This window comes from Ranitomeya imitator, chromosome 3 (genome assembly GCF_032444005.1).
Source record: "Ranitomeya imitator isolate aRanImi1 chromosome 3, aRanImi1.pri, whole genome shotgun sequence".
In the NCBI taxonomy this organism is placed as follows: Eukaryota; Metazoa; Chordata; class Amphibia; order Anura; family Dendrobatidae; genus Ranitomeya; species Ranitomeya imitator.
The window spans coordinates 409,813,634-409,837,891 of NC_091284.1; the positions used below are offsets into that span (position 1 = coordinate 409,813,634).

Genomic DNA, 24,258 nt, shown 5'->3' on the forward strand with positions numbered 1-24,258 from the left:
TTGTCCCACTGTGGGACTATCATTTTTTGCAGGCAGATTGCTTGTACAGCATGGGGATGCACCAGCATCCCCATGCCATAGAAACTGTCAGCTCTGCACTGACAGAGAAAGTTGCTGATCATGCACTGCGCATGATCAAGAAACTTTCCGTGCTCTGGATGTTGTCATGACGACATTGAGTCACCATGGCAACGATCAGGACCCCCTCATCACAGAATCAGCTGACACCTGGTGGTGATCAAAAATCTGCAGTATATATCCTATGTTAGTTATTAATTTGCTGATTATGTATTTTTTGCTAACCTTTATAACTGATAGTTTCCTTAGGGGTGCCCTGTTGAAATTTCTTGTCACGAGAGCATACTTAGTTTGTAAACAGTGACATAAGGCTATTCAAGTTCAAGGAAGAACAGAAAAGTGATTGGTTGCTGTAAGTATCAAATAGTTGTGATTTATTTTTTTTATTTTTTTATTTTTAGTATCTGCCCCAGTGCTTTATTACAAAACACACTATATTGTAAATTATTTTAAAAAGACATACCAATATCATTGTTACTTGCAACAAACTTAATCTCACAAATTAAATTCATGCCAAAACAAATCTGTTTGGTTCCTTTCAATTTCTGATCATATTATCTACACTCTTTAAATATTTACTTTTAAACTATTTGCATAAATGCTCTACTGTTGTCCTCGACTAAAAGAATTCTTAAGTGGTTCTATGTAGTGATTACAGGTGCAAGTAATTGGAACAAAATTTTTGTCTTATTTGAACATTTTATTAGTTGTGTAAAAAGAGGTGAATATTGCAGAAGATGTATTTCTTCATTCGGTGCAATTCATTTAGGAAGCACAATCATTAAATCACATTAAGAAGCTGCAGACCAGCAGCCAGCGACAGGAGGACGACACCAAAAAGCCCAATGTAGCCATAGCCTCCTCTCAGTCTCTTCTCGGGGTCTAGAAATAAAATACAGTAAACAGTTAATATTTGCATTTTTAATTTTCAAATTTAGCCTTAACTAAAGGCCCCGTACACAGACTAATGTTGGCCAAAACCGCCGATATCGACCAATGGTCTAATGTGTATGAGGGTGCTGGCTGATTGATGGTAGAGAGATGTGGATTACGAATGGCCGATTTCAGACCGCCGATCACTTTGTTCTCTTGAAGATAAACCACAGTGCGACGTGTCAGTCAGCGGCTTTCTCAAATAACACAGGAATCCTCATCTGGTTGAGCGCTCCTGTGTATGGGAGAGTCAACCAAGATGGCTGTCGGCCAACAACCACGTATTGTATATGGTCAGCTTTCCTTAGCAGGAGCTGCACACTTGCTCACTAGTGCTCTTGACATGGTCTAGGTAGCAAATAACGGAATTTTTACCATACAGTCTGGCTTAGGGTACCGTCACACAGTGGCACTTTTGTCGCTACGACGGTACGATTCGTGACGTTCCAGCGATATCGCTGTGTCTGATACGCAGCAGCGATCAGGGATCTTGCTGAGAATCTTACGTCGTAGCAGATCGTTTGGAACTTTCGTCGCTGGATCTCCCGCTGTCATCACTAGATCGGTGTGTGTGACACCGATCTAGCGATGCGTTCGCTTGTAACCAGGGTAAACATCGGGTTACTAAGCGCAGGGCCGCGCTTAGTAACCCGATGTTTACCCTAGTTACCAGCGTAAATGTTAAAAAAAAAAAAAAAAAAAGAAACAGTACATACTTACATTCTGGTGTCCGTCAGGTCCCTTGCCGTCTGCTTCCCGCACTGTGACTGCCGGCCGTAACGTGAAAGCAGAGCACAGCGGTGACGTCACCGCTGTGCTTTCACTTTACGGCCGGCAGTCAGTGAGTGCGGGAAGCAGACGGCAAGGGACAGACACCGGAATGTAAGTATGTAATGTTTGTTTGTTTGTTTTTTTACGCTGGTAACCAGGATAAACATCGGGTTACTAAGCGCGGTCCTGCGCTTAGTAACCAGATGTTTACCCTGGTTACCCGGGGACCTCGGCATCGTTGGTCGCTGGAGAGCTGTCTGTGTGACAGCTCTCCAGCGACCACACTACGACTTACCAACGATCACGGCCAGGTCGTATCGCTGGTCGTGATCGTTGGTAAATCGTATAGTGTGACGGTACCCTTAGACAAATTCTAGAAGAAGATGTTCACACTTCTGGGACTCCCCGCAGCCAGCTGAGATCATTGCGGGAACTGCTGAGTAATTTCCAGTAGATCTGAAGGAAGGAAACCAGAGCACTGCAGAGTGTCCATCAGCCAGTAGTTCTTCAGCTGTGGCCAATGTTAAGGTACCGTCACACTTAGCGACGCTGCAGCGATACCGACAACGATCCGGATCGCTGCAGCGTCGCTGTTTGGTCGCTGGAGAGCTGTCACACAGACAGCTCTCCAGCGACCAACGATGCTGGTAACCAGGGTAAACATCGGGTAACTAAGCGCAGGGCTGCGCTTAGTAACCCGATGTTTACCCTGGTTACCATCCTAAAAGTAAAAAAAAAAAAAAAACAACACTACATACTTACCTACCGCTGTCTGTCCTCCAGCGCTGTGCTCTGCACGCCTCCTGTACTGGCTGTGAGCACAGCGGCCGGAAAGCAGAGTGGTGACGTCACCGCTCTGCTTTCCGGCTGACCGACGCTCACAGCCAGAGCAGGAGGAGTGCAGAGCACAGCGCAGGAGGACAGACAGCGGTAGGTAAGTATGTAGTGTTTTTTTTTTTTTTACTTTTAGGATGGTAACCAGGGTAAACATCGGGTTACTAAGCGCGGCCCTGCGCTTAGTTACCCGATGTTTACCCTGGTTACCAGTGAAGACATCGCTGAATCGGTGTCACACACGCCGATCCAGCGATGTCAGCAGGAGTCCAGCGACGAAATAAAGTTCTGGACTTTCTTCCCCGACCAGCGACAGCACAGCAGGGGCCTGATCGCTGCTGCCTGTCACACTGGACGATATCGCTAGCGAGGACGCTGCAACGTCACGGATCGCTAGCGATATCGTCTAGTGTGACGGTACCTTAAGGCCTGGCCCTCTGATCTGAAGGCTTGGCCAGAATATAGTTCTGATTGAAGTTGAAATACTCCTCAGGTAGGACACATACACAGATAGGTTTTTATCACAAACGGACAAGGGCTAAAAACGCTTACAACTATTTGTAACAAATTGCAGCGTCACATTGCATCTAATGATTTCCTATGGTGTTGCCGTAGTCCACATTTTTCAAAATGTGTTGAATTTTCTGCTGCAAGTCGCACACAACTCACTTACAATAGACAAGTGACTGCGACCTATGTGCGAGTCATCTGCAATTTGGCTCTTTTTTTAAGCAGCAAAAAAAAAAAAAAAAATTCATAGCTCTTAAATAGTTGCGTGAAAGCAAGTCACGGACAGGTTACAACTTATGTGAAAATTGTTATGTTGCTGTATATAGACCCAGGCTAATTGCGGTCACGTGCCATGGAGGTTGTGATTTCCTATGGCGCTGCATTGCAACCTACTGCGATGCAGTCACAACTGTTTCCGAATGTGTCACTAGTCGCATGTGGCTCACTTGTAATAGACTGCGACTTGCATGTGACTTAACTGCGATTTGGCTATTATTGTGCAGCAAATTCACAGCACTAAAATAGTTGTGTTTCATAAGTTGCAGGCAAGTTTTTTAGGGTGGCGCAACTTCTCATAACTGCTGTAATTCGACATGTGTTGTGTAGCTCTAGCCTAAGGCTGGGATCACACATGCGAGAAATACGTCCGTGTCTCGCATGTGAAATCCAAGCTATGGCGCCGGCACTCTAAAGCGGAGCGTGCGGCCGCATAGCAACACATGGAGCTGCACGCTCTGCTCCCAAGTGCCGGCGCCACAGCTTGGATTTCACATGCGAGACACGGAAGTGTTTCTCGCATGTGTGATCCCGGCCTAAGAACACCTTTTTCGAATAAAAAGTGTCCATACTGTGGGATAAAAGTGTAATCGCCTAGAAATTGTTATCAAACGGTGGTAGCATTTACCACTGAAGACTGAGAAACTCTTGTTGGTTCTTTTAGAATTAAACTGGCTTAGTATTTTTTTTTTACCCCACTGTATAGAAAAGCTAAGACTGCTGAGTCTTACTGCACAGCTGGGCACCAGAAAAAGATTGGATTTTTTTGCATTAATATGCCAGTTTATGAGACTTGTATGCTACCGTAGGGCATTTATCATAAATCATTAATTTATAATGAAAGTCTCTGAATCAGTCAGGCATTTGCCAAATCTGTTGTTCATTTTTTCAGATGAACATATATCAAAACAGATATCTGAAACATAATATGGACAGAGCCCTAAAGGGAATCGGTCACCAGGTTTTTGCTTTGTAATCTGAGAATAGCATGATGTAGGGACAAAGCCCTTGATTCCAGTCTTGTGCCGCATACTGGACTGCTTGGTGTAGTTTTGATTAAATCATTGTTTTATCTGCTGCAAATCTAGCATTTCTTTGAGCAGTGATCTCCATATAACTCCACCACATTGCTGATTGGCATCTTTCTGTGTACACTCTGCATAGGCAGAAAGCTGCCAATCAGTGTTGGGAGCAGGTCACACAGAGCAGAAGACTCCATGGCAAGAGACAACCAGTCCTCCAGTGAGAGCCTCCTGACGATCAAACAGTTTACTTGTTGAGACTACAAACAAGAAACCCAGTAAGTAAATTGCTGGAATCAAGGTCTCTGCCCCTACATCATGCTGCTCTTGGCTAAGTTAGTAAAAACTTGTTGACATATACCCTTTAATCAGATTATTGTACAGACCAGGTAATAGACTTTACTGGCGTTCTTGCAGACGACTTTTGTCTCTCGTTGGGTGATGAAGCATAGAGGCATGAGCCATGCTGGATTTCAACATGTGCAATACTTTGTACGGGAGATAAATCCAGCCTACAATCCTTATCTTCGTGAAATAAAACATGAAGGCTCAGGCAATCCTACCATATTTGGAGTATAAAAGCAGAAGGTGTCAGCCAACTGGCTATATCGTCTGAACACTTGGATCAGGGCGAGCCCAAAAATGATTTTTACTAGGGAGAACTAGATAAGCTGTTGCCAGATATACTGTGACTTAGCAGTGCTTATCTCCAGGAGGAATAAAGTACATGGCAGGTTCAGATAAAACATAACAGGTGTGCATCCCTCCAATGGCCGACCTTTGATTGTCAGCAGTTTCCAATGAATGCTGTAGATAAGCCCCTGATGCTGGTGTGCTTAGCTCACCTTCGATTCTGGGGGTGACAGGTTCCCTTTAATAGCCAGTTTACATATGCAGATGATGATAAATGATGCACGCTGAAGGATCTTTAGCAGCACAAGCCGGCTTAAAAATCATTTCACATGATGAATAAGTATTTTGCTGTTTACACGCAAAGATTGTTATAAAGTGGTGCCTGAAGCCGCCCCTCTGACTTTACTCCTCCCAGCGGCCACCAGTGTCAAGTTCATTTCCTCCTGGCAGCCAAGCTTCCACTGCTTTAGAACACCAGTAACCTGAACATTACCCCCAGAACTGCAGGTTAATAACGTTTTTGACATGACAGGTTCCCTTTAAGAACAGGTTCACGATATTCTCTGTGTAAATGCAGCCGAATTGTTGTATCTAAACATGCCTTTATATGTATCTAAGCATACCTCCAGTGTAGTATCCATGAGCATATGACACACGGCTGGTCACCCACACTGCGCCAAGAACGGATGCGCAAAGCTAAACAAATAAGAATACAAATTATATATTTCCATCCATCCATCGGATTTTCTACATAAATCTATAGCTTTACCTAATTTTGACCTGGTGAGCTGATTGACTTTTTTTTTGCTGCTTTTCTTATCATTGTGCCGGATTTCCAACATATAAGCCCCCAGATTGTGAACAAGACATTTTTAGAAGAACTGACAGTGTTGGATATGGCATTACTTACTGGAAAGGCAAGGCCGGCAATGAGCTGGAACATTAGCCAAGCTGGATACAGTTCCAATGTGTTCTGATGTGCTCTCTGGATGCAATTGAAAACATTCTCCTTGTCGGAATACATCTGTGGATACTGGAAGGAGAAAGCCTTATGTTCAGAACCAGAGCGACGTCAATAATGAAATGACAGGAAAGTGTGCGGCTTTCCAGGACTAGCATATATACCGTACATAAGTCACGTGCCAGTGGCTCTATGCACTGCACAATATGTGAAACGTCAGAGGCCAGGATATACTTTACATCTCATCTACTCTGTATGAGGGGAGCTGCGGAATAATGAAGTGACTGATTGATTTATAGCGTCACTCCAACAAAGAGGGGATGTTCATACATGCACTTTTTTATGCAGTCTTTTTGGTGCATAAAACACACGCTTTAAAGTATTCTCATACTTGGTGAAATTTCTCATTTTTTTCCCCGTGTGCATTTTGAGCCCTGACACAGCATGTCTATTCTTTCAGTGCGTTTCCCCATTCAAGTGAATGGGTAAAAACTGCAAGTAAAAAAAAAAAAAAAAAAAAAAGAAGGATGCAAAAACGTGACAAAAATATGTGTATTGTACGAAGCATTTTTTCTACCACCACTCTGGTGCTGAAAAAAAAAAATGGCTAGAAAACCATAATGTGTGACCATGAGAGAGAGAAAGAAAAAGAAAAGAAAGACTGGGGTGACAAGGGCCCACCAATAACATTGACTTTGGGGGGGGCCCCACTTTTCACCTGCATGCAAATATTATACTACCTTCGTTCACAAATTTACCTTTATCTCTCTATAATAAGCTGGGTGGCGTGGTTAATGAATGATGAGATGCTACTTTTTTCTGTACAGAGTGAATTAGGCTTCTTTCACGCTAGCGTCGGAATCTCCCCGTCGCAATGCGTGTGGCAATCCGTCGCAAATGCGTCGTCAATACAAGTCTATGGGGAAAAAACGCATCCTGCAAGCACTTTTGCAGGATGCGTTTTTTCTGCAAAACGACGCATTGTGACGGATTGCAGAAAACGCTAGTGTGAAAGTAGCCTTATGCCAAGTACTGCCCATACAGTGGGATTGGGGGCCCAGATCTACACAGGGGCCCACCGGGGGATTCCCCTGTTACCCTGTGGGCCAATCCGAGCCTGGTTGCAGCCAAAGTCACCGTGTAATTGTAACCGCAAACAAAATCCCCACAAACTGACTGCTGGAAACACCTCAGGTACAAACATTCGGTGTAGAAGTTAAGGGTTATGTTCGTCTTTTAGATATTTTAGAAGATTTTTAACTATGATCCTCACACACGACCACATCTGTAACGGTCCAATAATCAGCTTCAGAGATTACCTCTAAAGAGCACCTATCATTTAAGACCAAATTAAGGGCCAGGTACCCCATAAGGTGAGTAGCATGCCACCATTCACTCAAAAAGTTGTGCTCTACAGCACGTTGCTCAGCAGGTAGAAGTGCTGTGCTCCCACCTAGGTGTGCACAGAGTGGTGTAAGGGCTCTATAGTAAGTTTATAAGACTGTAAAGCATGGAGTACAGACTTGAAAGCCTTCTGTTGGGCCCGGACGCCACCCAGCACTTGTGCCTGCTGAGCCATGTGTTGCAGAACGAGGCTTTAAGCCACGTTCACACATTCAGTATTTGGTCAGAATTTTACCTCAGTATGTGTAAGCCAAAACCAGGAGTGGGTGATAAATACAGAAGTGTGGTGACTAGAGTTGAGCGACCTTGACCTTTTTAGAGTCGAGCCGGGTTTCGCGAAACCCGACTATCTCAAAAGTCGGGTCGAGTGAAATCGGCCGATTATGACGTAAAGTCGGGATCGACCGAAACACGAAACCCAATGCAAGTCAATGGGGCAGCATAGTCGGCAGTGAGTGGGGGCCAGGAAAACACCTAGAGTGCCCATTTTAATGTCAAAACCATCCATTCTTCTTAATGAAGCTTGTCAAGCGTAATTTACCTTATAATAATTGGAAGGCATTTGAAATTGGGGGTCATTTGGCTAAAGTTGTGGTGGGTAGGGCTGGTTCAAGTAATTAGTGGGCCCAGGAAATCTGGACCACGTCACGGCAGTGGAGCAGGGAGAGGTAAGTATTTCAACTTTGCAAGTGCTGTGAACCTGAGCAAGCAGGGGGGGCCCACTCGTTGGCATTGGCACTGGCACAGGGCCCCTCAAAGTACAGCGGTGTGTTTGCACGGCGGGGGCGCCTCCCACCGGCAGCAACACTTTTGCGTACCATGAGAGGCCCTGTGCCAGTGATGTCGCCAACTAGTATTCCTCCCGCCACCTGATGAAGGAACCTGCACCTTCCTCTTTGTCCCCGTGTAAGGTGGTATGGTATGCGGGAAGAGCAACCTGACTTTCAGCAGGGTCACAATGTTGTTGTGTAGCGTGCACGGGGAATGTTGCGTTATGGGTCAATGTACCAGCAGACTCATCTATCACTGGCTGGGCAATGGGCAGGATGAGGAGGAAACACAGATATAGGCCCAAATAATAAAGTGGGCTAAATGCAGTTCAAAATTGGTAACACAGGAATAACCAGGGGGCATTGCAGTGGAGGACAACTGGAATGAGAGGCTGACACAGAGAGTAGGCCCAAATCAGTAAGTAGTCGAAATGCAGTTCAAAATTGGCAACCGTAGTAAACAGGCGGCACAGCTTTGTTCAGTGGAGGAGAACAGCAAGGAGTGGCAGACACCGATAGTAGGCCCCAACCCAACTAGTAGGCCAAATGCAGTCTAACATTAACAACTACTTAACGAGCGCCTGAAAACGGAATTTCAGGACAGGAAACCAGGAGAACAGCAAGGAGCGGCAGACACTGTTAGTAGGCCCCAAACCAACTAGTACGCCAAATGCAGTTGTTCCATTTAACCACAATTTAACGAGAGCCTGAAGATAGAAGCTCAGGAAAGGCAACCTGGAGAACACCTTGGAGTGGAACACACCATCTCTCTCCACCCGATACCCATTTTGTAGGCCTAATGCAGTGTAGTTTTCTACAACTACTAAACGAGAGTCGGAAGACCGAAGCAATGGCAAGGAAACCTGGGGAACACCTTGGAGTGTAACACACCATCTCTCTCCACCCCATACCCAATTTGTAGGCCTAATGCAGCCTACTTTCCGACAACTACTAAACGAGAGCATGAAGATCGAAGCTCAGGAAAGGCAACCTGGGGAACACCTTGGAGTGTAACACACCCTCTCTCTACACCACGGAAGGGCTGATTCTTAGGAAGGAAGGCTGTCGGAAAGAAGCAGGGCGCGTCCGAGGGTGATTATATTCTTATTAGGTATATACTCACCCTCGGACGCGCCCTGCTTCTTTATTTGTAATGAATGTTTATTTGCAGTGTGGTTTTGACTTACTCTATTTTTTTGGTAAATAATGATTTTATTATTTTCATTGTTTTGCATCTTCTTGGCAATAATATAAAGAAGACGCGACAGGACAACACTCGGTGGATGCCATATCTGTGTTTAAAATTGAAAAAACCTTTCAGTTAACTACTTGCAGGAGAAAGTTATTGTAGCTGGTGGCCATTTTTAGTACTGTACCAGATTTTTGTTGTATGTGTTTGTTTTTAATGTTAAAATGTCTGCATTTGATATCTCTCCAGTATTTTCTTTTTTATAAGCAAAATACTTATTTTTATATTTTCTGATGTTGGTTCAAGGGGTACACGGGCAGCAGTGGCCTGGTCTGTGTAGTAGTAGTGGAAAGAACGGGCCGCAGACAGGCTTCGAAGGCCTAACATAACAAAAATTGGGATGTAGGCAATTTAAAATTGGTTCCAGGGGAACACGGGCAGCAGTAGACAGGTCAGTGGAGGCCTAGTGCAAGGAGGGAGCGCAGACAGGCTTCGAAGCCCTAACATAATAAATTGGGCTTGCTGTCGGCAATTTTAAATTGGTTCCAGGGGAACACGGGCGGCAGTAGCCAGGTCAGTGTAGTAGTAGTGGAAAGAACGGGCCGCAGACAGGCTTCGAAGCCCTAACATAATAAATTGGGCTGGCTGTAGGCAATTTAAAATTGGTTCCAGGAGAACACGCGCAGCAGTAGACAGGTCAGTGGAGGCCTAGTGGAAGGAGTGACCGCAGACAGGCTTCGAAGGCCTAACATAAGAAAAATGTCAATACAATGGTATTGACAGTGCCAGGCATTGAAGGATGTCAGCGCATAGACTAAACATTGGTGGAGCTGTGAGAGAAAATTTTGCAAGTGGTAGAGCACTGTTTGAGCTGGGGGGGGGGAACTGTCTTGTGGCCGGCGGTACAGGCCCAGGGCCCCTCATATTACAACGGTGTGTCTGACGTTGGGTGCGCACCACCACCGCCAGACACTTTATTGTACTATGAGGGACCTAGTGGCAGTGCCGTCGACCAAAAGCGGGCACACCCACCTCCTCAGACAAACAGTACTCTCACGGGTGCTGGCACCAAGTGGCGATACCACGGCCCCGTGTGGGGAGTTTGGCCATTTAGTGAGGTGTAAACATGTCGTATGCTGGACAATCAGGTGCAGAAAATTACGAGATTGGAAAAGGCATTCAGAATAGTCCACAGGCAAGACCTTTTCATAGGAAAGCTAGGTGTCAGCCGGGCAAGGTGGGGCAAAAGATTTCGAAATCCAGTTGTGGTTCATTTTAATGAAGGTTAGATCATCTACATTTTGGGTAGCCAGACGAGTCCTTTTTTCTGTTAGTATTGAACCTGCAGCACTGAATACTCTTTCTGATAGGACACTAGCTGCCGGGCAAGCAAGCTCCTGCAATGCATATTCTGCCAATTCTGGCCAGGTGTCTAATTTTGATGCCCAGTAATCAAATGGGAATGACGGTTGAGGGAGAACGTCGATAAGGGATGAAAAATAGTTAGTAACCATACTGGACAAATGTTGTCTCCTGTCACTTTGAATTGATGCTGCAGTACCTGTCCTGTCTGCGGTCATAGCAAAATCACTCCACAACCTGGTCAGAAAACCCCTCTGGCCAACGCCACTTCTGATTTCTGCCCCTCTAACACCTCTGGTCTGCTGGCCCCTGCAGCTCGTGTTAGAACGATCACGGGCGCTGTGTGCAGGGAATGCCAGAAGCAAACGGTCAACAAGAGTTGATTGTTTGGTTGCTAATATTAGTTCCAAGTTCTCATGTGGCATTATATTTTGCAATTTGCCTTTATAGCGAGGATCAAGGAGGCAGGCCAACCAGTAATCGTCATCGTTCATCATTTTTGTTATGCGTGTGTCCCTTTTGAGGATACGCAAGGCATAATCCGCCATGTGGCCCAAAGTTCCAGTTCTCAAATCTGTGGTTGTGCTTGGTTGAGGGGCAGTTTCAGGCAAATCCACGTCACTTGTGTCCCTCCAAAAACCAGAACCCGGCCTTGCCGCGCCAACAATTTCCACTGGCCCCGGAAAAGCTTCCTCATTAAAAATATAATCATCCCCATCATCCTCCTCGTCCTCCTCCTCCTGTTCGCCCGCTACCTCGTCCTGTACACTGCCCTGGCCAGACAATGGCTGACTGTCATCAAGGCTTTCCTCTTCCTCAGCTGCAGACGCCTGATCCTTTATGTGCGTCAAACTTTGCATCAGCAGACGCATTAGGGGGATGCTCATGCTTATTATGGCGTTGTCTGCACTAACCAGCCATGTGCATTCCTCAAAACACTGAAGGACTTGACACATGTCTTGAATCTTCGACCACTGCACACCTGACAACTCCATGTCTGCCATCCTACTGCCTGCCCGTGTATGTGTATCCTCCCACAAAAACATAACAGCCCGCCTCTGTTCACACAGTCTCTGAAGCATGTGCAGTGTTGAGTTCCACCTTGTTGCAACGTCTATGATTAGGCGATGCTGGGGAAGGTTCAAAGAACGCTGATAGGTCTGCATACGGCTGGAGTGTACGGGCGAACGGCGGATATGTGAGCAAAGTCCACGCACTTTGAGGAGCAGGTCGGATAACCCCGGATAACTTTTCAGGAAGCACTGCACCACCAGGTTTAAGGTGTGAGCCAGGCAAGGAATGTGTTTCAGTTGGGAAAGGGAGATGGCAGCCATGAAATTCCTTCCGTTATCACTCACTACCTTGCCTGCCTCAAGATCTACAGTGCCCAGCCACGACTGCGTTTCTTTCTACAAGAACTCGGACAGAACTTCCGCGGTGTGTCTGTTGTCGCCCAAACACTTCATAGCCAATACAGCCTGCTGACGTTTGCCAGTAGCTGCCCCATAATGGGAGACCTGGTGTGCAACAGTGGCAGCTGCGGATGGAGTGGTTGTGCGACTGCGGTCTGTGGACGAGGTCTCGCTTCTGCAGGAGGACGAGGAGGAGGAGGAGGAGGAGGAGGGGGTGCGAACGGCTACAGCCAATTGTTTCCTAGACCGTGGGCTAGGCAGAACTGTCCCAAACTTGCTGTCCCCTGTGGACCCTGCATCCACCACATTTACCCAGTGTGCCGTGATGGACACGTAACGTCCCTGGCCATGCCTACTGGTCCATGCATCTGTTGTCAGGTGCACCTTTGTGCTCACAGATTGCCTGAGTGCATGGACGATGCGCTCTTTAACATGCTGGTGGAGGGCTGGGATGGCTTTTCTGGAAAAAAAAAAAAAGTGTCGACTGGGTAGCTCGTAGCGTGGTACAGCGTAGTCCATCAGGGCTTTGAAAGCTTCGCTTTCAACTAACCGGTAGGGCATCATCTCTAACGAGATTAGTCTAGCTATGTGGGCGTTCAAACCCTGTGTACGCGGATGCGAGGCTAAGTACTTCCTTTTTCTAACTATAGTCTCATGTAGGGTGAGCTGGACTGGAGAGCTGGAGATCGTGGAACTAGCGGGGGTGCCGGTGGACATGGCAGACTGAGAGACGGTGGGAGATGGTATTGTTGCCGCCGGTGCCCTAGATGCAGTGTTTCCTACTACGAAACTGGTGATTCCCTGACCCTGACTGCTTTGGCCTGGCAAAGAAACCTGCACAGATACTGCAGGTGGTGCAGAAAATGGTGGCCCTACACTGCCGGAAGGGATGTTGCGTTGATGACTAGCTTCATTGGCCTAGGGTGCTACAACCTTAAGGGACGTTTGGTAGTTAGGCCAAGCTTGCAAATGCATGGTGGTTAAATGTCTATGCATGCAACTTGTATTGAGACTTTTCAGATTCTGCCCTCTGCTTAAGGTAGTTGAACATTTTTGACAGATGACTTTGCGCTGATCAATTGGATGTTGTTTAAAAAAATGCCAGACTGCACTCTTTCTAGCATCGGATACCTTTTCAGGCATTGCAGACTGAGCTTTAACCGGATGGCCACGCTGTCCTCCAACAGGTTTTGACTTTGCCACGCGTTTTGGGCAAGATACGGGCCCGGCAGATGGAACCTGTTGCGATGTTGATGCCTGCTGCGGCCCCTCCTCCTCCGCTTCAGAACTGCTGCCGCCTGCACCCTGTTCCCCCAATGGCTGCCAATCGGGGTCAAGAACTGGGTCATCTATTACCTCTTCTTGTAGCTCGTGTGCAACTTCGTCTGTGTCACCGTGTCGGTCGGTGGTATAGCGTTCGTGATGGGGCAACATAGTCTCATCAGGGTCTGATTCTTGATCAGCACCCTGCGAGGGCAATGTTGTGGTCTGAGTCAAAGGACCAGCATAGTAGTCTGGCTGTGGCTGTGCATCAGTGCACTCCATGTCAGATTCAACTTGTAATGGGCATGGACTGTTAACTGCTTCACTTTCTAAGCCAGGGACGGTATGTGTAAAGAGCTCCATGGAGTAACCCGTTGTGTCGCCTGCTGCATTCTTCTCTGTTGTTGTTTTTGCTGAAGAGGACAAGGAAGCGACTTGTCCCTGACCGTGAACATCCACTAACGACGCGCTGCTTTGACATTTACCAGTTTCACGAGAGGCGGCAAAAGAGCTAGAGGCTGAGTCAGCAAGATAAGCCAAAACTTGCTCTTGCTGCTCCGGCTTTAAAAGCGGTTTTCCTACTCCCAGAAAAGGGAGCGTTCGAGGCCTTGTGTAGCCAGACGACGAACCTGGCTCCACAGCTCCAGACTTGGGTGCAATATTTTTTTTCCCACGACCACCTGATGCTCCACCACTACCACTACCCTCATTACCAGCTGACAATGAACGCCCCCGGCCACGACCTCTTCCACCATACTTCCTCATTGTTTTAAAAACGTTACCAAACTAACGGTATTTGTTGCTGTCACACAACTTACACGGTGAGCTATAACTTCAGTATGATTTAGATACCCCTTTACAGGTGGGTGAGACCACAACGAAAATCAGGCACAATGTTACACACTCTGTTGTTGGTGGCAACAAATGAGAGAGATGCCACACACGCAGGACTGTCACTGAAGCGCAAATGTAAATATTAATCTCCCACTGGTTTTTTTTTTTTTTTTTAAAGGGAGACTTTAGAAAAAAAAAAATAAAAAAAAAATGATTTTTTAAGGAAGAATTTAGAAACCAAATAAAATAAAATGATTTTTTCAGGGAGAATTTAGAAAACAAATAAAACAAAAAAAGGCTTTCTATGGCCCACTGAGTGAGAGATGACGCACACAGGAGTCAGGAGTGGCACACAAGCCCAGAGGCCAATATTTTTCTCCCACTGATTGATGTAGTGATTTTTTCAGGTAGATTTTAGAACCCAAATCAAGCAAAAAAATAAATAGGCTTTCTATGGCCCACTGAGTGAGAGATGACACAGACAGGGATGGCACTCTAGCAGAAATGCCAATCTTAATCTCCCACAAAAAAAAAAAAAAAAGGAACTGTCCTTCAATTACTATCTCCCTGCAGTAATCTCAGCCAGGTATGGCAGGCAGCAATAAGGAGTGGACTGATGCACAAATTAAATAAAAAGTGTGGACAAACAAACAAGATAGCTGTGCAGAAAGGAAGGAACAAGAGGATTTGTGCTTTGAAAAAAGCAGTTGGTTTGCACAGCGGCGTACACACAGCAATGCAGCTATCAGGGAGCCTTCTAGGGCAGCCCAATGAGCTACAGCGCTGAGGAAAAAAAAAATGTAGCTTCCACTGTCCCTGCACACCGAAGGTGGTGTTGGGCTGTGGAAATCGCTACAGCACAAGCGGTTTGGTGGTTAATGGACCCTGCCTAACGCTATCCCTGCTTCTGACGAAGCGGCAGCAACCTCTCCCTAAGCTCAGATCAGCAGCAGTAAGATGGCGGTCGGCGGGAACGCCCCTTTATAGCCCCTGTGACGCCGCGGACAGCAAGCCAATCACTGCAATGCCCTTCTCTAAGATGGTGGGGACCAGGACCTATGTCATCACGCTGCCCACACTCTGCGTTTACCTTCATTGGCTGAGAAAGCATTAAGCTACTTACTGGTAGCGGCATTTTTCGGCCATGACAGCACTACGAGAGAGGGGATCCGCCCTTCAGGAACAGGAAACCTACAGATACAAAAGGGCGGTACCTCTCCCCATGCATCAGTTGTATATTAGAGCCTGAGAGGACTACCGCGGTTAGTAGCACACAAACATACATTATATACAGTTTATGTCCAAAAATAATCAATCATAATGAACTATATACCACACGTGAGATCTATCTATCTCATTATATACATTATGGGAAGTGCAACCCCCACGTGAATAGGGAGGGAACTAAGGGTGCTGTCATGGGCCTCCGAAAAATGCCGCTACCAGTAAGTAGCTTAATGCTTTATTCGGACTCCCATGACAGCACTACGAGAGAATTACAGAGATGTAAACTACCTTAGGGAGGGACTATAGCCTGTAGCACCCTTAACCCGAAGGTGAGATCAGAAGAGAACCCCAAGTCCAACCTATAGTGCTTGAAAAAGGTGGAAGGGGATGACCACGTAGCTGCCTTACATATCTGGTCGATGGAAACTCCAGATCTCTCAGCCCAGGATGCAGCCATGGCCCGAGTGGAATGTGCCCTCAGATTCTGCGGAGCTGGACCTCCACCTGCAGTATAAGCCAGAGAGATAGCCTCCCTAATCCACTTCGCTAGCGTGTACTTCGACACTCTAAGACCTTTCCTGGGACCTTGGAAAGATAGAAACAACGCCTCCTCTCTCTTCCAAGCATCAGTGACTGATATATATTCTAAGAGACATCTCCTAACATCTAACGTATGGAGTAACTCCTCTTTGGAATTAGAAGGATTAGGGAGAAATGATGGTAGAACTATCTCCTGAGATCTATGAAATTCTGAGGCCACTTTTGGTAAGTAAGCTGGATCTGGTCTGAGGACTACTCTGTCCTGTAGAAACTCTGTATAGGGGGACAGCCTAGAAAGAGCCTGTATGTCTCCTACCCTACGAGCAGATGTAATTGCCACCAAAAATGCTGTTTTGAGGGATAGTAATTTAAGTGAGGCTGAATGTAAAGGCTCAAACGGTTCTTTAGTCAAGGCTGAGAGGACTAGGTTAAGATCCCAGGGCATTGACCTATTCCTGTGTATAGGTCTGGATCTACTAGCTGCTTTGATGAACCTTGATACCCAATAATTACCAGCAATGTTGCAAGAAAATAAGGCCCCTAGGGCTGAGACTTGTACTTTTAGCGTACTCGTGGATAGATTTAGCTCTAGCCCTCTCTGCAGGAATTCTAGAATCTGGTTAATTGGTAAACCCTCTTCGATATTAAAATTTGAAGAGGCCAGAAACTTCCTCCAAGTTCTAGAGTAGATCTTAGTTGTTATGAGTTTTCTACTCTTCATAAGGGTATCAATGAGGTTTGGAGAAAATCCTCTGTTTTTTAACAGTGACCTTTCAAAGACCAAGCCGTCAAATGTAGACCCTTCACTTGTGGATGGTTGATCGGACCTTGATGAAGTAGGTCCGGGATGTCTGGCAGTACCCAGGGGTCTTCCACCGACATGGTCCTGAGCCAGGAGAACCAAGCCCTTCGGGGCCAGAACGGAGCGATCAGTATGATTCTCGCTTGATCCTCCCTTATCTTTCTGACCACCAGAGGCAACAGGTTTAGCGGGGGAAACGCATAAGCCAACCGGAAATCCCATCTGATCAGGAAGGCATCCACTACCAGCGGATATTCCCTGGGATTCAAGGAACAGAATTTTTTCGTTTTTCTGTTGTCCTTGTTGGCAAATAGGTCCACCTCTGGATGACCCCACCTGCGGACAATCTGGTTGAAGATTTTTGTGTTCAGAGACCACTCTCCTTGTCTTAAGGTGTTTCGACTTAGAAAGTCCGCCTTTATATTTTCCTTCCCTTTTATATGTACTGCGGATAAAGATAGAAAATGGTTTTCCGCTATCTGGAGCAGGCGGTCCGCTATTTCCATCAGCGACTTGGAGCGTGTTCCACCTTGGTGATTCACGTAGGCCACTGCCACCTGATTGTCGGAGAGGATTTTGACATGGTGACCCTGTAGATACACGAGGAGTTCCTTAATTGATAATTCAATCGCCAACAACTCCTTTTGATTAGAAGAGGCTGATGTTTGGGGGTCCCATAGACCCTGGACTACCACGTCACCCATGTGTGCCCCCCACCCTGTGGGGCTGGCGTCCGTCGTAACTACCCGAGTCACTTGAGTCACCCAGGGAACTCCTGCTGACAGATTGTCTTCCCTTAGCCACCATCTAAGAGATGTCAGAACCTCTGGACTCAATGTCATCTGACCCTGCAAGGAACCCTGTAAGACTCTGTCATAATTCAGTACGTCAAACTGTAAAGGTCTGGAGTGGAACTGGGCCCAACGGACGGCGGGAATACAGGAAGTTAGGGAACCTAACAAGGACATAGCCTGTCTAAGAGTCATGGTTGGTTCTTTAATTGCTTTTAATACCTGTTGTTGGATATGGCGCAGTTTATCAGTTGGAAGACAGCATTGTTGGGACTCGGAATCTAACAGCAGACCTAGGAATCTCTGGTTTTTTAGGGGTTGTAATCGGGATTTTTCATAATTCACGATCCAGCCCAGATTCTCTAGCTTAGATATAGCTGTTTTTACCTGAGCAAGGCAATGGTCTGCTGAGTTCCCAACTATCAGGAAATCATCCAGACAAGGAATTATGAGGATATCAGATTCACGTAAATGCGCCATGACCTCCGCAACTACTTTAGTGAATACTCGGGGAGACGTTGAGAGGCCGAAGGGAAGGGCTCTAAATTGAAAATGTCGAACAATACCCCCCATAGACACCGCCACACGTAGAAACCTCTGAAAGTTTTCATGGATAGGAACATGATAATACGCATCTTTTAAGTCCACAACTACCATGAAGCAGTGTTTGAACAACATTTTAATTGCAGAGCTGATTGACTCCATTTTAAATGTGGCTTTAACCAGGTATTCATTCAGGGATTTAAGGTTAATAATAGTCCTAAATGATCTGTCTGGTTTCTGGATCAGAAAAAGGGGAGAGTAGAATCCACTCCCTCTTTCTGACTCTGGAACTTCAATCAGCACGTTTTTGAGGCATAAACTCACAACTTCTGCCTCCAAAGCCGTCTGTTCAACAGTGGAGGAACGTAAGGGGGTTAACATAAATTTATCCCGAGGCCAGTGAATAAATTCTAATTTCAGACCTTCTGAAATAATACCTCGGACCCAGTCACTATTTGAGATGTTAGACCATGCGGAAGAGAAGGCTGACAATCTCCCTCCCACAGGGATCGCTAGTCATTGGTCCGGTTTCTTACGTTCTTTTGAGGAACGGCGGAACATGTAACCCGTACCTCTCCTGCGTCTATCCTCCCATCTAAAATTCTCTCTAGCGGGTGAGGATGCGCGCTTCCTTCCGCGACCAAATCTCCTCCTGTTGAATGGACGCCGATAAGAAGATGATGACAAACTCGGGAATTTTTTCTTGTCATCTCCAGCCTTTTCAAGCAGGTCATCCAAGGTTGGTCCGAAGAGGTATTCCCCTTTGCATGGGATAGCGCATAATTTGGACCTTGATTGAATGTCACCCGACCAACATTTCAACCACAGGGCTCTACGAGCCGCGTTGGAGAGTCCTGCTGCTCTGGCCGCCATCCTGACCGAATCGACCGACGCGTCCGACAGGAAAGCCGCAGCATCTTGAATCACCGGAAGCGCACTTAGAATGGAACTTCTGGAAGCACCTTCCTTAAGCTGGGATTCCAACTGTTCCAGCCAGACCATTAGGGATCTGGCTGTACAAGTCGCAGCCACCGCTGGCCTCAACGATCCGGCTGCCATCTCCCAGGTACCTTTAAGGAAGGTATCCGCCTTCCTGTCAAGGGGGTCTTTAAGGGATCCCATATCTTCGAAAGGTAATGCGGCCTTTTTTGATGCCTTTGCTACCGCAGCATCTAATTTAGGGGCCTTGTCCCAGGTATCCACAGTCGTATCCTCAAAGGGATATCTGCGTTTTAAGGCTGGTGGTAATGAGCCTTTCTTCTCCGGTTTCTTCCATTCCCGGAGAATCAGGTCTTGAATTTTATCATTCACCGGAAAGGACCTACGCTTCTTGTGTTCCAAACCACTGAACATTAGTTGCTGACGGGAAAGCGGAGTCTTAGGTTCTTCTAGGCCCATCGTACCTCTGACCGACTTAACTAATTTATCTACCCGGTCCAGAGGCAGACAGAATCGGCCAGATTCCTCTTCTGATGACGAGGAAGAGAGATTTGAGCCATAGGAACCTTCATCCTTATCTTCCTCTGATGAATCAGAGATCACCGAGGTTCTCTGTTTTGAACTCCCCGCTTGGGACATAGACCGCAGGGATTCCCTTACTTCTGTACGGATCATCTCACGCAGATTAGCCGTAGAAGCAGATTCTTCCGCTACCTAGGGGAGGACAATAAGGGTGATACCATCTATCTAGCCTGATGTCACTCAACCCCTCCACTCCTGTAGACCTCACCGTCTGTTGTATACAGGAGGCGCATAATTTTTTAATATAAGAATCTGGTAACGGGACTTCACACAGGGCACACTCCTTATGTTTCGACTTTGCACTTTTCTTTCCCTAAAATGACAAAGTATAAGGGGCCCGCGTCACTGAGTGAGCATTCACGTAGATCTCTTACCAGTGTACGCCAAAAAAGGTACCGGAACACGAGGGGGTTCTTTGCCAGTCGATGCTCTGGATCCCTGCTTGGACGAGCTTTTACGGCTGGACTGGTCACTTCTGGCATGCTCCTTCTCCGTGGGCTTTTGTCGCACGTCCACCGGCAACTGAAGCTGCCGCTCACCATCACTCTCCATGATGTGGATGTGACCAAAGGCAGAGCTCTATTCCCAGCTCCTGCTTAAATCCCCCTCAGAACCGGTCAGCAGGCTGCCTGGCGCCACTCCTATTGGTTCCGGCTGATGAGACTACATCTGGGGGGTCAGCGCAGTGTGTGAGGAGACCGGCGTTCAGGATCGATGGGCGCCGCCATCTTGGATGAACTGCGCATGCGCAGTCACCCAGAGACCGGAAACGCCTGCTGACTCCGCCCCCTCGACGTCACTGCACCGGAAACGCTCCAGCTAACGCTGAGAGCGATGCAGGACGCCGAAGAGCACGCAGCAGCGTTCCGGATAGCGTTCCCCTCCTGGCACCGCTACATCACCACCGTGCTGCACCACCACATGGACCGAAGGAGCGATATACTTACCGGCGCCGGCGCTAACGGAGATCAGGAATCCTCTGGACTCTGCTCCCTGCTGTCTACATCACTGACGTGCAGTCCAGCCAGGACCACCGTGATGTCTTCCAGGAGCTTCCGCACCGGTCGACGTAGGAGACCCCCCCGCTACCTGATTCGACCGGCCGGCCTGGGATCCATTCTACGAGATTCATCTGTAGGATCCTGCCCCTCCAGGAACAGGAAACCAACTGATGCATGGGGAGAGGTACCGCCCTTTTGTATCTGTAGGTTTCCTGTTCCTGAAGGGCGGATCCCCCCTCTCGTAGTGCTGTCATGGGAGTCCGAATAAATGGTGCTTTTCGCGTCATTCATTGAAACGCGACTTTGGCGCGAAAGTCGCGTACCGCATGGCCGACCCCGCACAGGGGTCGGATCGGGTTTCATGAAACCCGACTTTGCCAAAAGTCGGCGACTTTTGAAAATGAACGACCCGTTTCGCTCAACCCTAGTGGTGACGTGTTTCTGTCAGACTTTTCCTCTCCTGGTTTTGGCTTATAAATACTGAGGTAAAATACTTGTGAAATAATAGTCTATAGGGCTGTTCACACGTCCGATTTTCTTGTAAAGGAATCTTGTACCTTTTGGGGGGGCCTTATAACAGGCCTATACAAAGCGGAGTCGTAATAAGGCTGTGTCCGTCAGGCCTTAGATTGTATGACAGGATCGTGTTACTACTAGACAAACAGGTCTTCCCACTGGTGAGGAAAGTGAGCAGTTTCATGCGAGATGTAGCATTCTACAATGTTATGAAAGGACCTGCAGCAACGACAATGACTTTGCACAAAGCAGGTTTTGTGAAACATTTACATTTTATTGCTGCACAGTCCTCTATTAGCAAATTATAAATCCCATCCACTTCGCTGGAAATGTAAGATGCTGCATTTGTGACACAGGGAAAACATTCAGTGTCAAAAATGAAATAAACGCTCACTGTGGGAATGTAGCCCAATGCGATGTTCACACATTGCTTTTGCTGCATTTTTTAAAGCAAAAATTAAGCTTCGTTTTACAGTACCAGCAAAAACTCAGATTTCAAAAATCTCATGCACACACATTTTTTTTTCTGACTGATTTGGAAAATTGCTGTGTTTTTTTGCAAACTGCAGCATGTCCCTTTCAGTGTTTTTGCAGTTTTTCACCCATAGAAAGCAATGGGCCAGTGCAAAAAGAAACAGGTATCAGGTTTTGCCGCATTTTTGGTTCCAAAACCTTGAGGCTACGTGCACACGTTGTGGATTTGATGCTGCGGATCTGCAGCTGTTTTCCATGCGTTATACAGTACCATGTAAACATATGAAAAACAAAATCCGCAGTGCACATGCTGTGGAAAAAAAAACCGCATGGAAACGCAGCTGTGTTTTTCCGTAGCATATCAATTCTTTGTCCGGATTCCCCAGCGGTTTACACCTGCTCCTCAATAGGAATCCACAGGTGTAAAACCGCAGGTGGAATCTGCCCAAAAAAACGCAGTAAATCCGCAGGTAGACTGCAGTGCGGTTACCTGTGGATTTTGCAAAAACAGTATGGAAAAATCCGCAGAGCAAATGCAATTTTTTTTTTTGGGGGGGGGGGCGGGGGGAATAGAGGAACTAAACATTTTCAGCATGCACAAGAGATCATAAAAAAACACTGCAAAAAAACAAACAAAAAACAGCTTATTTGAAGCTGCTTCCTTATGGAGAAGAGGGCAAAAACGCAATGTGTGAACTTTGCCTTACAGATACACTGTGTCTTATATGTAGATTTTCCCCATAGACTTCAATTAGAACAGCAGATTAAGAAAACAAAAAAAAAGTAGTCTGCAAATGAAAATGTTGTTAAAGACAAATACTATGAAGTATAAAAACAAAAGCAGCTTTAGTAAAACCATAACATAAGGTGCATAAATGAACATCAAAAACCCAAATGCTCATCACGGGAAAGTAACTTTTGGTTTTGGTACCAACATAAAAGTCAAAGAAGTGAGCCACCAAGTGAGCCACATGGTCATATGTTGCAGAAAATTTCCCCTGCGACTTTGGTCAGTACTCCGCCATGTATCCACACGTGTGGATTTGGTTTTGGATTTCACCCCACTATAAAACAAAGCAGTGAATAGGATGAAGTCTGCAATGAAAACCCACACAAGAATACGGTAAGTAGACGGCACATTTGAAAATCCGCACCATGGTTTCATTTTTGTGCAAAATGAAAGCTGAAGGAGCCCTAATCACTGCTCAGTGATGTAGAGGAAAAGTGTGGATGGCCATAGCTTTCACTGACAACATTGCAGGAGCCAGAGTATCGCCAACATGGCTTCATTCTATACAGGTTTTGTGCATGCGGTTTTACACACTGGGGCAGTTTTATTAAAAGCGTTCTGATTACAGCTAGCTCAGGCATACCTATAGGATATGAAACAGCTTGCTGACTGGCGGGGAGCACAGCGTACTCCATACTGTCAGGCATAGCGAATGTACAGTAGAGGGAATTGAATTTTTAGTATTTATTGGGGCGTACACTACATGAGCAGGGAGATCTGTACATGCTTAGTGGGGAGGGGGATCAGCAGAGGTTTTGCAGTGATTTGTCTAGCCCTCCATATCCCAGCAGGGAGTGCATACCATACAGTGAGAGAAAGCATGCAGGATAAGTGGGTGTAACAGAACACAGAGCAGAGCCTAGCCTGCCTGCAGAGCACAATGGCGTGCAATGTCGGCGTAGCAGGAAACTAGATCACATGTCATCAACATTCAGAAATGCATTTTCAGAGTAGAAAAATATTTAGAATTGAATCCTCAGTGGTTGATGCCTTTTAATGGCTAACTGAAAAGATGGTAACAAAGTGCAAGCTTTCCACACTACACAGGTCTCTTCATCAGGCAAAGACTAATACAAAATCTGAAAAATCACATATTTATACACAGCACAGAAATAATGCAATAGTTTAGATTTGAGAGTTCCTGTTTCCAGAGCAGGACAGGGGTGGAATACTTAGGACTACAATACCTTGATGCCATACTTCTTCCTTGCTCTTCCAACTTTTACCCCAAGGTACATAATTACAACATAGCTGTAGACAAAGGTGAGGATCACATAGCCAAAATCATGTGGCAGGAGGTCCTGTATGCTGCTGGCGGCCATGTTGGCGTGGCTGATGCTGATCTGCTATTCACAGAGGATACAAGGCAGCTCTGGTTAAGTCCTGGTAACCTGCAGCGCTCACTGGCTGATCCTTCAGAGGAGGAGTCCTGGGCTCCAGCCCTGGATTCTTATCTGTGCTGCTATAGATCTATGCTAAAGGCCACAACTGTTCAGTAGAAACCCTAACGCAGAGTGAGTCAGCAATATTGTCCTGCTTTTCATTTTTTTGAACATATGAACAGCATAATTTCAAAGCTTTAACCCCTTCATGACCTTGGGATTTTTAGTTTTTCCGTGTTCGTTTTTCACTCCCCTCCTTCCCAGAGCCAGAACTTTTTTATTTTTCCGTCAATTTGGCCATGTGAGGGCTTATTTTTTGCGGGACGAGCTGTACTTTTGAACGACATCATTGGTTTTAGCATGTCGTGTACTAGAAAACGGGAAAAAAATTCCAAGTGCGGTAAAATTGCAAAAAAAGT

General features: G+C 46.4%; 1 protein-coding gene across 1 annotated transcript; it reads right to left on the reverse strand.

The window, feature by feature from the left end:
• Positions 1 to 421: 421 nt before the first annotated feature.
• On the reverse strand, positions 422 to 23,973 carry LOC138670095 (glutathione S-transferase 3, mitochondrial-like). Its single transcript, XM_069757128.1, has 4 exons — positions 23,645 to 23,973; positions 5,968 to 6,090; positions 5,681 to 5,753; positions 422 to 960 (listed from the first exon to the last, which is right to left on the reverse strand). The coding sequence occupies exons 1-4, from the start codon at positions 23,777 to 23,779 to the stop codon at positions 860 to 862; spliced, it is 432 nt and encodes a 143-aa protein (XP_069613229.1). The 5' UTR covers positions 23,780 to 23,973; the 3' UTR covers positions 422 to 859.
• Between the last annotated feature and the right edge of the window lie 285 nt (positions 23,974 to 24,258).

Coding starts and splice junctions, on each gene's coding strand:
- LOC138670095 (XM_069757128.1), bottom strand. CDS start 23,779: ATGGCCGCCAGCAGCATACAGGACCTCCTGCCACATGATTTTGGCTAT. Junction 6,091..23,644: donor GGAAGAAGTATGGCATCAAG/GTATTGTAGTCC, acceptor TTCTCCTTCCAG/TATCCACAGATGTATTCCGA. Junction 961..5,680: donor TCATGGATACTACACTGGAG/GTATGCTTAGAT, acceptor TTTTATTTCTAG/ACCCCGAGAAGAGACTGAGA.